Consider the following 14337-nt stretch of genomic DNA (forward strand, 5'->3'; position numbering starts at 1 on the left):
CATTGTAGATGGCACCTTGAAGAGCAAGTTGAGCATAAGAACTTACATACATAAATGTCATCTACTGTCACTATAGAGCATCAAAGTTATAGGAGAAATGTCTGCACTAAGCCACCCCTTCAGCAGTAGACAGGAGTTTGGATGATGACAAAGCACAAACGAAACTCCTATTATACAGCATATAAGATGTTAAATGGCACCACACACATTCACACCTGCCTCAGGAATACTGTAGAGTGCACAATGTTATGTCTGCTGCCAAAAGGGTAGCCTAATGTCAGGTGTCTTCCCATATAGCCTTGATGCTCTGTAGAGTTGTTGTGTTACATTTCCTGAATTCCCTGACAGGGGCTCTTATCCTCAATCTGTTTCTCAAGATGCTGTCTACAATCCCTCAAAGATTGTCCACATATTTTTTTTTACATTCTGTGTATATCACAGAGGAGAAATACCTCTTGAGTTAAAAAAAAGGTCAGTCATAATTTTAGAAACATCTACATATTTCCCAGCTCTGATATTCTTTTGAAGTCTTGAAATCTCTTTTTGTTACACTAAGAATTAATTCATCAGTGAAATAACTGTGTTTCTTTCTAATTTCAGTGGGCTTTTGGTTTCCTTCCTGTACTTCAGAACAATCTCTAAAGTAGATGTAACGAGACTGACAAGAACAACAGGCATCAAATCCAAGATTCTGGAATACCTTGGCATGTTGGCTTATAGATATGGCAGGTAATTAAGTAGTTGTTAATATTATTAAATGTGAAATTATAATATATCTGGCAGGATATTAGAATAAGGCCTACATTTAATCGGAATCTGAATATTGTGACTTCTTGGTGTAGCAGCAGTGTTAACATATTTTGCAGAATACTGTTCACATAATTTACCAAATTTGCTGCTAATATGTCTGCATTTATGCATTGCATGCATAGTGCATATGAGAATGACAAATGTGAAAATCTAACTGTGAAAGAAATCTTACCAGCTAGTATGGCATATGTCAATGATTAGCCAAGTGATCTCTTTCATGTGCATGTCAAAGAAACCTAATTATGTGTATTTCCTTGAATTTATATTCAATATGGTATGTTACTTTAACCAAGTTTTGTTATAAAAACAGACATTAATTGAAATTCATTACATTATGCAAGAACATTTAGTTAATAAAGGTGTATTTTTGTGAGATACCAGTATTTAAAAACTGATAGCCAGATTTAAATGTGAGAAAGAAGCAACAGAATACCATTGCCAGTAACATGTGAATTGAGTAGTTTAATTGTGAATGATTATCAGCTGAAAAAATTGTTATATGTATATGTACATTTGTATGTATATATGTATGTTCCACATCTCCTCCTAAACCACTGGACCAATTTCAACCAAACTTGGTACACATATTATTTATTGTCTGAAATGAATCGCTGTAGGGATAAGACCCACCCACCTATCAAAGGGGTGGGGGTGAAAAATTAGTGTAGCCCATGATGCGCTTATGACCCTGCTTTAGTCACACAGTATTTGAGAATGAGAACGCTTAGTGACTTGAAAACTTTGCACATAATTTCAAACCTATAAGAAACTTTTTCTCGATGACAACCCCCACAAAATGATGAAAGGAAAAGAGTTTATCACTTTCTCCATTTTCACTATTCATGCAGTAAAACTGCCACAGGGAGCAACTATGTTCATGACTCATTTTGCAGATACTAATCACATATATCACCTAATATACTAGCAAAATTATATCACTGTACAATACATAGTTCAGGAGATATGATTTCATAAACAGTGAGATGCGTGAAAAACTGTCACATAATGCATGACATTTTCATTTATTACTTCTTTACTACTAAATCTATTCACAACACATTTTGCAGACAGCAGTCACATAAACCACTAGATGTACCTGCAAAATTATATCATCGCACATTCCGTAGTTCAGGAGATACATCATAAATGTAAATCTTTGTGAAAGTGAAACTTGAGTGCAAAATTCACTCGAAATACAGGAGAAATATGTTTAATATTTATGAAATGTATTTGACATATGTGTATGCAAGCAATGTCATGGATAAAAAGATGATCTTAATCCCCTGGAATGATATCAAATTTGGATCACATATCAGTATATCAATGCCATGGATCAAAAACTGATCTCAATTGCCTGGAATGCTTTCAATCAAATTTGCTACACATATCAGTTACAATCTGGAAAGAAATTCTGTGAGGATAAGAGCCACCAGTGCCCTACCAGTGTGAATGTGATAACATGGAGAGAGAGGGGAGGAGGAAATGGACAGGCAGCAATGGGGAAGGAGGAGCTAGTGTGTGTGTGTGTGTGTGTGTGTGTGTGTGTGTGTGTGTGTGTGTGTGTGTGTAGATATTACAATCTAATTTTTTACTTACCATCTTGATCCTGAAGATAAAAACTGCAATAGGAAAAAGGGAATAGTTCCAATTTTTCAGTGAGCAATGTGTCAAAAATTTGAATATCTTGATTTCTTAGGTAAATCCTATATTAACATTTGGTGTTTCTATATCAACATTTGGTGTTTTGGAGATCTGTGCACCCTAATTTAAACAAGCTGCCCTAGGCTTATATGCTCTGCCTGAGTAAATAAGTACAATAGCTAACAGTCTACTGGTACCAATATTCTTGCAAGTAAGATACTGGCAGTGGCGGCTCATTCTTAAGGGCCAGAGGGGTCCAGCCCAACCAGAAATCTTGTGATGTAATTTTATTCTGTGTATTTTTTTCAGTATTACAACAAACAGTTTGAATATGATATGACTTTGATGTATCACAAGTGACACAGACCAGCGGTACACAGGCCCAGTTTCCACTGCTTCATTGCAGAGGCATGATGTTACTCTGAGCTGTAAGTAGCCAGGTCATTCAACCAGCACCAGTGCCCAGCATCAGATGGCCCATGCTCCCTCCACATCCCCTGATCATAAAATTGCAGTCACAGTGACATGGCCAAGCAGTTTCCCTTTCTCCACTTTGCCCCTCACTGTAGCATAGTGAAGGGCTAGCTCATGCAGGCCCCCTGTATGAAGCAGTTCGCACGTATCCCTCTTTTCCTTCACCCCAGCAAACCCAGCTCTCTCTCTCTCTCTCTCTCTCTCTCTCTCTCTCTCTCTCTCTCTTTCTCTTTCTCTTGTCCTCCTGTCCACTTGTCTACACAAAATTTGGGGCCAGGCGGCTAGTGCCTCTAGCTGGAGCTGTACTGAGGTGATCCTGCACCCTGGCAGAACTACCAAACCTCTGTCCTACCCCCTTCCCATAAAAACTATAGTTATGCAGCTTTTTCTACACAGGTATGAGACATTTTGTAATTTATAAAGTAGGTAAAATTACAGATTTCCAAACTTTCTAAAAGAACTGAAACTTATTGTTTGTGGCAGCTACTGTACGTTGATTTTATCAAGGTGTATAATAAAGAACAGATTTTGTTTGCTCCTATTAAATTATTAACAGTGTATGAACCATTAATAGGAAATAAAGGGAAAAGGGCTATAACTATATATTGAGAACACATTCCTTCCTAATAATTGCATTCTTATTATAATTGTAGTTTCCATTTCCTTGCTTTGACTGCAGAAAGCTCATTGATAATGTCATTGAAGTCAAACTTAGCAGTTGCTTCATATTCATTCAACAAGATAGCTGAATTTGACAGTCTGATTTGCCTACACTTGAGCATAAATAATTTTTTATCATCCTTAATTTGCTGAAAGTGTGTTGTAATTGTCATAAATATCCTCAGTATTATTTTGATAGCTAGCTTAAACAGTTTTACTCCAGTCCTCAGTTGGCTGAAATTGACAAAAATAGGAAGACTTCCATTAAATAGCTTCAACATCCTGTGGCCAACCTTTGAGAGCCTACAATATTGTAGCAAATTTCCAGCAAAAACTCCACTGTTGAGATGAACTGGCTATGTAGGCAGCTGGTGTATGAATTACACACACTGTTGACATATAACCAAAGTGATACATTTTTGGTCCTGCATTCCAACCCCTTCCCCCCACCCATACTGCCATTCATCAACAGGAAATGTTAAGCAGCAAATGGGCTCACCTCTCAGTAGTGTTCTGTATTCAGGAGCAATGTTGAGACTCAAGTATTCTTAGAGTGCTTTAAAATTTAATAAAGTTGATTGCTTGCTAAAAATGCCCTTTAATTTATTAAGTATGGAAGAGAAGCTAGAAATAAAGTGGTCAGGTGCAAATCAACCAACTACAATATTACACACAACACACAAAAAACAAAACAAAAATGAATTCACTTCTGTATATGCTTTATTATTAGCTGCTGTATTCCTTGGATTAGGCCTATATTTATAAGTGTATAATTACCATATTTACTGCTTTTCTAGTGCTTTTGAAGCAGTTAGACATAAATGGAGGTTATATAACAAATAATTTGGAGCAATTCCATTATAAAGTGTATTGACTGTTTTTTAGGCCCGACCAATGAAAATGAACACCAGCCACCACTGAAGACTGGCTTCTTGTATTCCCTCTGGTACAATAATTTGGCTACTCAACTCATCATCATCATCATCATCATCATATGCTCTACATTCATGTAGATGTAGATGTGCTCCCTGGTGTATTGACTGAGCTGCTTCACCTTTTACACATGCTTTCTGTTGCACTGGCACAGGTGTCCTGAACACCATCCTTACCCAAGCACTCTTGATGTGTCCGAGATGTTATGCACAAAGTTTGACCCTGTGGGCAGTGACTGGAACCTAGGTACATTTAAGGGGATGCTTCTTTTGTTTCTGAGATAGCTGTTGCTCTTTCACTGATATTAAGAAAGGATGTCAGGCCTTTCTGAACTTCTAGCTGACATCCTACAATCTAAAGTATGCAGACCACATAGACATTGTAATTCAGAGCAAGGCTCCTATTACTCCACCAGTTTTAAGGTACGCATTTGGGACATTATTTTTACTTCTTACAATATTTTGGCTGACTACCTTCCAGCATTTTTCAGTGTGTGTCACAGCCTCATATTTCTGGGATCCAATGAAGAACATCTGGCAGAAGACCTGTTTAGCCACTATTTATTTGTTTGCTGTCCATATAACAATCAGTTTTCAGAAAATGTCATAGCTTTATTTCACACATATATAGATATGAGATTGTACTAATTGTATTTCTCTTACCAGAGGAACATAAATTTATACATTGACATACGAGTACAAAGTGAAGATCAGATATAATCAGTTTTCTGTTACAAAAACAACCTAATGGCTATGCACACTAACAGTTTTGCAAGAAAACATTACAATTTAAAATCTTCCATTGAATAACAACATTTCTCTGTTACTAAGTGCTTGAGTTCATTTTTAAGATATTTAGATAATCTATCTTAAAATCGGATGATATTCTGTTATTAAAAAAAACTGTCCCTATCATATATGGACTGCAGTCTGCAGCCCTTTTTATTGTTTGTGATGTTGTGAAAGTTTTCTCTTCTGTGTATATTGTAGTTATGTACATTACTGTCATTACATTATATTCCGGATTTAGTTTGACAAACATGATTGCCTGCAGGATATACATGCAAAAATGGTAAGTATTTCAAATTTTCTAAAAATTTCTTTACAAATCTCCCTCATGTTTAACTTAGCTATCATTATTACTGCATTTTTTGTATATAATAAAGCTTATTTGTACTATATACTGTTGGTACCCACCACAGATCTCCATATGACACTTAAGATGTGGATTGATTAATCCAAAATATTTTTGCCTTAAAGTATCATAGTCCAGGAAGGCCAAGACCTGTTTTAGTAAATATATATTTTTACTGACTTCCTTACAAATATGATCTTTATACTTTTTCCATGACAGATGTTCATTCACAATTACACCCAAAATCTTGTGTTTATTTGTATAGATAAGTGCCAGTGGAGGAGTAAATGGAGTATCGTTTGGAGTGTATTTAGATTAAAGCAAAGTAGGAATTGCATTCTCACTGTCTTTTTACAAACAGCTTATTAGCAACAAGGTAAATTTATGGAATATTGTAACCAATTTCACTACTGTGGGTACAAGTTTGCAGATTACTGCCCCAGCCACAAAAAATTTTGACATTTTCATAGCTCATGGCCTTGCATATTTTGGGTTCAGTTGAATCATTAACATACACAAGGAAAAGAATAGGCTACAATATAGTTTCTTGAACCATGCCATACTGAAGCATCCTTTAGGTAGATATAGTTGCTAGCAATTGTTCACTCCATTTATAAGTTAACTCAGCTCAGTGTTCCCTGTATTTTAAAAGGGAATTAAGTGGTTTTAAGACTACACCTCTCATTCCATTCTTCTAATTACACAACAAAGCTGTATGATTCACAGTACCAAACGTTTTACTCATACCCACAAAGTGCCTGATTCCTTATCTCTTTTATCCAGTTTGTATGATATTTCATGTATGAAAGTTATTACTGCTGTTAACAGTAGATCTTCCTTTTCTAAAACCATACTTAAGATTTTTCAATAGATCATATTTGATGAGGATCTCTATCTAGAGAAATCATCTCGTTTTATGACTTGATTCTCACTGCAGGTTTTGTTCTGAGCTTTTGCTGCCTGTTACTCTGGCATCTCCTGCAAATGTGAATGATGATCCACCTTAATCATAATCATAGTGGCTTTTCAGCTTCTTGAGTGGCTCTGTGTTTGTTTGTACTCAGCACTCACATCATTTTATCTTTGATACTTAACTTCCATACATAATTGGCACCATTGTGTCAACAACATCATCTGTGATGCATGCATGTTATACTCACCAGCACCACGCGACTGCTACGGTCGTAGGTTCGAATCCTGCCTCGGGCATGGATGTGTGTGATGTCCTTACGTTAGTTAGGTTTAAGTAGTTCTAAGTTCTAGGGGACTGCTGACCACAGATGTTAAGTCCTATAGTGCTCAGAGCCATATACTCACCAGCACAGCTTTGAGTAGAGTGGTTCGGGGAGTTCAACAAATAAATAGGCACCCTTAACACTGGAAGTCAGTCATGGACTTTCATTTATGGTGACTGGAAAGTTCTCATCCAAAATATTGGGAGAGGGAGTAATGATGTCCTAGATGCATGCCCAAAAATTGATGGAATAATTCACAGATGCAAACTTTACAGCCTTGTTTAAGGCACAAACAAATGGCAGTTGTGTTACAAGAGAGAGACAAGAGGATATGGTAGTGGTTCTTTCAGTCTATCATTACATCACTCTATCAACACAAAAATCACAATCAGTCAGGAAGATTAATAAGAAATGCAATGCATGCACTGCAGTAGTTCAATCACAGATGTAGTGTAATAAGAGATACTCCAGAAAGTATAGTAGGATAGTGGTGGATATCCATACAGTAACATCTAAAGTTAATATGGATGTGACAAACTGGTACAGTTCAGAATGCACAGAAATGTACTTCAGCTCCATCAAAACAGTAGAATACAAGCATCACCCTGTATTTGCAACTGCAGTATGTCTCATTTAAGGCTTCCGATATGAGGTAGACTGAATGCAGAAACATACGTTGCAGTACTTAAAACTAAAATCCCAGAGTGATTTCCTAACTTATTCCTTTAACAGAATGTGGTGTGAATAGCCACAGAGAGGAATGTGATAACCTGTATAGACTTCACTAATCCAGGTAGTTGTGGAAGTGTAGCCCTTACCAGCTCCAATAACAGTCATTTGATGTGGGTTACAGAATTCAGTAAGGTTTTCAGTTACAGTCAGTGTGGTTTCAAGTTGAGGCACTTGACCAATGACAAACCAAGTGAAATAAAGGCTATGGCAAAGAAGGATCTTCAGTGTAAGAACCATCTTCTGGGAATATTTGTTGGACTGAAAGGTTTTGAAAATACAGGCAGAGAGTTTTTCAACCTGGCAGTGAAACATTGTATTTCTTAAGTCAACATTGAATTTATCTTTTGAAAACTGTTAAATTACAAGGGGACAGACTGGCTGGCCGGTAACTACCTTTAAGCATCAAAATTCCGAGTATTTATGACAGGAACATTTTCAGAGCTTGTGTGTTCCTTCCTCAGTAAAGAGAAAAAGACTAGCTGGGAAAGGTTGGAAAAGAGGGGCAAACCTCTGTCTGAGGAGAACCCACCTGCTGTGAAGACAAGGGGAACCAGATATGAAGAACATTTCATATAACTTGTTTTATTTCTATTTTCTTAGACAGTACTAACAGAAAATATTTATTTCTGTCTGAATTATGTAGTAAATATGAATGATCACTAATTTAGTGTAGAATAATTAGCTTGCTGTGTTACTTGACATAGAATTGAAATGTCTTGATATGACGTAGGTAAAGGCCCACTAATCTAAATGAAACATCATTAACATAAAATAATGATCAGCAAGGTGATAACAACAAAGAAAAGCATACAGCAATAGAGTCCTCCAGTAAACTTGCATAAATTTTTCACTAAGTATTTCTAATAGAAAAAAATGTAATCTAATATTCAAAAATTTGTGAGTACTACTATGATGAATTTACATACACTAATGAAATGAAGGCTTACAGCAGACACTCATTAGTAATGAATCTGAGCATTGCTTAAGTCACATAACATTAAGAATATTTTTCTTATTTTTCAAATCCATTACTGTTTGATTAATGTCTGTTATTAAAAAAATCTCATGTTGTTAATTTCAAATAATGGATTCAGTTGTTCTTATTTTCATACAGATTGACTGTTCCATATATGTTTGTTCTGGGAGTTGTGGAGATAAGCATGAAATGGTTCTACTATAATTCTGTATTTGAACCACCAACAATGGACCATATAAATTGTAAAAAATACTGGTGGAGAAATGCACTTTTCATCAACACCTTTTACCCAGTCCAAGACATGGTGAGTAACGTATTCAGTCATTAGAAGCCAGGGAAAATTTATTGCACATGAAATTCTTACATCAAAAAGGAGTGCCTTTGTTGTTTGGCACATGAAATAATTAGTCTTAAAAATCTCGCCTGGAAAACTCTACAATATTCACTTTTTAGTATTATTATTCAGTTTACCATTTTCTTTTAATTGATAAAAAATGAAGTTGTGAGCTGCCACCAAAGCGAGAGTTTATAAGTAGTTGGAATCAGGGACAGACAATGCAGTCGGGAGCATATTCACTAGAGTACATACCATTCTACTCGCACTGGTGAAACTCTTTTTGAATGTTGTAAAGTGTGTTATGTAGGGATACTAGAGAAGAAATTGAAGACTGTGTTTCTATAAAGACACTGTCAGGCAAGCCAGAAGAACTGAGCAATTATTATTGTACATGTATGGAACTGAGCTCTGCAGAGAAGAGGTTGTTTAAAATTGTCTGTCTACACTATTCTAGCTATTAACTACCAGTAATGAGGTATGCTTTTAAGGCAATGAGAATAATATGCAATATAATACATACAGCTCATTGTAGACAGAGTTTTAGAATTCTTCATATTATAAGACTGCTACCATTATTTACTATACAGTGCCTGAAGCATGTCAGGCAGAACTATTACAGCTATAAATAGTAAAATAACGGCCAGAATACTAGAATCAAGCATGACCTAATATCATTCAGTTTTAACTACACAAAAACATCGGCTTGCTTTGACATACCTTGTCATATCAGTTCAAGGGAAAGATGAAAATATTTCTATCAGAAATAAATGCTTATAAAGAAGATGAATTTCTAATGAAACCTAAGAAATGGATGTGACTTGATATATATGTACTCTTGTAGTTGGAGAGTTTGGTATTGGCTGTAAATGAACATGAATGCAATATGTATTTTTTCAGTGATTGGAGACTAGGTGAGTGTGTGTGTATATGAACAATCTCTTGACTTTTATACAAGTTTATTATAGTAAACATAATGCATTGTCACTTCCAGTACCTCAGATGACCTCTGAGGTTTTTACAGTACCAAATATCCATTCAGTTATTCAAATATTCACTTATTACAACTGATTAAGAGAATTTTAGTCTCCTTATTTTCTTTATGAAGTTTTACACATAACACTGTAATTAATATATAAACAAGAAATAGCACTGGTTACACAGAATTCAACTATTCACAGTCAAGTGGTCTTGGTGTTCAGACAATGAGGTCACCTAGTGTTGTTTCACCAATATTACAACGGACAAAATAATTTCCAGTTATTTTCATATACATAACCTGAATTTTAAGCTACATACTAGTTTGTCAGTAATAGGATCAAATGTTGTTTTTAGAATGGAAGTCTTCAGTTTACAAAATAATATATACTGCAACCTAATCTGAATTTTTAAGAAGTGAGTGATTTAGTGACATTTTATTTCAGTTTTCTTCTGAAAACTAACGCTTTTCCATTTCAGTGCATGTTGTGGAGCTGGTATTTAGCAGATGACACACAGTTCTATATACTTGGGATAGCTATACTTATTGTGGCAGCTAGGTAAGAACCATGCTTGAATGCTATTTCTAATGATTATTTCATCACTGAAACATATCATATAGCAGGTAACAATGAAAGAATGTGCTTTTGAAACAGATTAAGGAAATCCTTTTGCATACTGTCAAAAATTTGTTAGCTTAAAATTCAAAAGCTGATTATAAGTACAATAAATTAAATTTCCTTATTGAGAAAAGAATAATTTCTCTTTTTCAGCCATTTTCAGGTAGCAGCAGCAATGGTTGCGATGCTTCTAATGAGTTCATGGTGCACAACTGCATTTATTGCTTACACAAATAAACATATGCCAAGGTACAGTCAAACCGTAGATTTACCAGTATCTAATTATATGTTTCTGAATTACAACCATGAAGATACAGTACAAGAAAATCTTCTTCTCCCCCTTGCAATATTTTGTGCCCCAGCTGAATTAAAAGTAATTACTAAAATTGTTACATCTAATCTAACAATAATTATTCCAGTAAGTTAAGACAAAATTTAAGTGTTATGGACTAAATTATGTAGCTGTGCCATCACTCAAAGATGAGTATCTGACTTCCTAGATTTTTTATAACCAATTTTTGTAATCACTGCTATATTGCTTCTGAGAAGATATGAGGGTTAAAGCATCAGAACATATCCCATAGTAGCATTTAATAGTATAGTATATTAAGGACCCATTACAGTTTAAAATTTTGATGTCACCATATTTTTCTTTAAATTTGTATGTTCTTGTAATATACCACATTTTAGTTTACTCTGAATATGATTTACTAACTAAATACATCTTTTATTTGATATAAATATGCTGTTCTGCAAAACTTAAGAATGAGACAGAAAAAGTAACATAACATACTAACTACTCGGTCGAAATGAATGAAAGTGTAGATATATGTTGCCAGAGGTCTTCCAGTCATGCACAGAAAGCTAGACATCACATGGCATGAGGTCTGTATGACTATAGCACTAAATTGGGCTGGCCCTGCAACACTAGACAGTTGAAGGAATGGGAAAAAGACAGTCTGTATCAATCAGTAAGCAGTTATAGTGCACTGTGGTGGCATTCTTGATTATAACATGACTTGAGTATAACATTTGGGTGACTTCACATGAGTAAGAATCATCAGGAAACTGAAATAAGGATGAAGTGTGACATGTGTAGCCCGCAGTTTGGTGTTGCTCACAGCATTGTTTCACATGCATTGGGAGCATTCCTCACCACAGGCACTGCTCCCCAAAGGATGTTGTGTTCTGTTGACACCTAAACAACAGTGTCACCATTTGGGATGGAGCCAAGAGCATAGGGACTGAAACAATCAGAAGTGCAGTCATGTCCTCTTCTCACATGAAGGCAAATTCAGCTTGAGTAGTGATTCTGGATGTATCCTTATGTGAAGAGAGGTGAGGACATGCAATGCACACAGGAACTTTGTCAGTCATGATCATTTTGGTGGTCCAGGTATTATGGTGTTAGAAGACATAATGCTGCATGTGTGTTCTGACCTCCAAATACACACATCAAAAAAAGCTTTGTATCACCTTGGTTCCAAGAGTACCGGAACGTGTACAGAAAACTGGAATAGAGATCAACATAAACATCATTTCTGCCCTCTTTATTGCTCATGAAAACCACACATTGCATGTTGTACCATGATACAGCGAGACCTTCAGAAGTGGTGGTCCAGATTGTTGTACACACAGGTACCTCTAATACCCAGTAGCATGTCCTCTTGCATTGATGCATTCCTGTATTTGTCATGGAATACTGTCCACAAGTTCACCAAGGCACTGTTGGTCCAGATTGTCTCACTCCTCAACGGGAATTCAGAGAAGATCCCTCAGAGTGGTTGGTGGGTCACATTGTCCATAAACAGCCCTTTTCAATCTATCCCAGGCATGTTCAACAGGGTTCATGTCTGGAGAACATTCTGGCCACTCTAGTCAAGCGATGTCATTATCCTGAAGGAAGTCATTCACAAGATGTCCATGATGGGGGCACAAATTGACATCCATGAAGATGAATGCCTCACCAATATGCTGCTGATATGGTTGCACTATCAGTCGGAGGATGGGATTCACATATCGTACAGCCGTTATGGCACCTTCCATGACCACCGGTGGCATACGTTGGCCCCACATAATGCCATCCCAAAACAGCAGGGAACCTCCACCTTGCTGCACTCAGTGGACAGTGTGTCTAAGGCATTCAGCCTGACCGGGTTGCCTCCAAACATGTATCCGATGATTGTCTGGTTGAAGGCATATGCAACACTCATCGGTGAAGAGAACATGATGGAAATCCTGAGCGGTCCATTCGGAATGTTGTTGTGCCCATCTCTACCACACTGCATGGTGTTGTGGTTGCAAAGATGGACCTCACCATGGACATCAGGAATTAATTTGCACATCATGCAGGCTGTTACGCACAGTTTGAGTCATAACACAATGTCCTGTGGCTGCACAAAAAGCATTATTCAACATGGTAATGTTGCTGTCAGGGTTCCTCCGAACCATAATCCATAGGTAGTGGTCATCCACTGCCATAGTAGCCCTTGGACGGCCTGAGTGAGGCATGTCATTGACAATTCCTGTCGCTCTGCATCTCCACCATGTCCAAACAACATCTCTTTGGTTCACTCCAAGATGCCTGGACACTTCCCTTGTTGAGAGCCCTTCCTGGCACAAAGTAACAACGGTGACATGATCAAACTATGGTATTGACCATTTAGGTATGGTTGAGCTGTGTACCTCCTATCTGCTGGAATGACTGGAAATAATCGGCTGTCGGACGCTGCTCATGCATCATTGTCTACGTCTTTGGGCAGATTTAGTGATGTGTCTGAACAGTCAAAGGGATTGTGTCCGTGATACAATACCCACAGTTAGTGTCTATCTTCAGGAGTTCTGGGAACCAGGGTGATGCAAAACTTTTTTTGATGTGTGTATTTAAATACAATACATGCACTGGTCGCTGTTATTGTGACACTCTACTCCTTCTCCATGTGTGTCTTTTCTCCATCTGTGTCTCTTCAGAGGTGCATTCAGCCCTGACTTTACTTTAACGAATGACAATGCATGACCAAATCAAACAATGCAGGTAGAGGAGCTATTGCAACAAGAAGATATTGAATGACTGAATGGACTAGCCTGCCCATTCCCCTAACTTAAATCCCATCAAGCACATGTGGGATGCATTGGGCATGTTCACATACACCAACGACTATTCAGCATTTGTGAACTGTACTGCTGGAGGAATGAAACACCCTACAACAAGAACTCCTTACTGACCTGATGGCTGTCGTGGGAGCACACTGCAGGGCACGCATGCTGTCCATGATGATCGCACCCTGTTATGTACCATGACCATCATAAATCATGGTGACTTCAGAGAAATTTTTGCCTTTGAATAAATGTGTTATTTCTATTCATCTCACTGCATGTCTTTTTTTATGTTACCTTCTGTACTACACTGTAGCAGTTCTTTCTGTGTGTGCTCTAAATTTCATCAAGTTGTGTTACTTGGCAGTGACACAGCATGCAAAACTTGATTTTGTTCTTAATTTTTGCACAACAGTGTATATTCCTAACATTACAAAAAGTTTACTTATGATTTGAGTTATATTTTGATGTGTGTAATGTCATTTTCTATCCACTTCCCATGTGACATAATCTAAGAATAATTTGGGTTATTATATTTATGTTCCTGTTACTGGTAGGTTTCTGCATTTGATGGACACGTTTGTAACTTGGAAAGGGAAGGATGTGGAAAGCAAGCTCTGACAAAGAATACAAGTTCAAAGACACAGTTACTATGTTCATCTTCTTGGTTATATGCCTCTCTGCTGCTCAAAAACTCCGCATTGTTGAAAGTAC

General features: G+C 36.9%; 1 protein-coding gene across 1 annotated transcript in view; it reads left to right on the forward strand.

The window, feature by feature from the left end:
• LOC126249374 (O-acyltransferase like protein-like) overlaps positions 1 to 14337 on the forward strand; it is a 272872-nt gene that overhangs the window by 225506 nt on the left and 33029 nt on the right. The window contains exons 9-12 of the mRNA XM_049951028.1: positions 601 to 729; positions 8734 to 8899; positions 10388 to 10467; positions 10681 to 10776. Coding sequence (XP_049806985.1) covers positions 601 to 729; positions 8734 to 8899; positions 10388 to 10467; positions 10681 to 10776 — 471 coding nt within the window. The remainder of the gene's footprint in view (positions 1 to 600; positions 730 to 8733; positions 8900 to 10387; positions 10468 to 10680; positions 10777 to 14337) is intronic.

The sequence above is a fragment of the Schistocerca nitens genome, chromosome 3, assembly GCF_023898315.1.
Source record: "Schistocerca nitens isolate TAMUIC-IGC-003100 chromosome 3, iqSchNite1.1, whole genome shotgun sequence".
Classification (NCBI taxonomy): Eukaryota; Metazoa; Arthropoda; class Insecta; order Orthoptera; family Acrididae; genus Schistocerca; species Schistocerca nitens.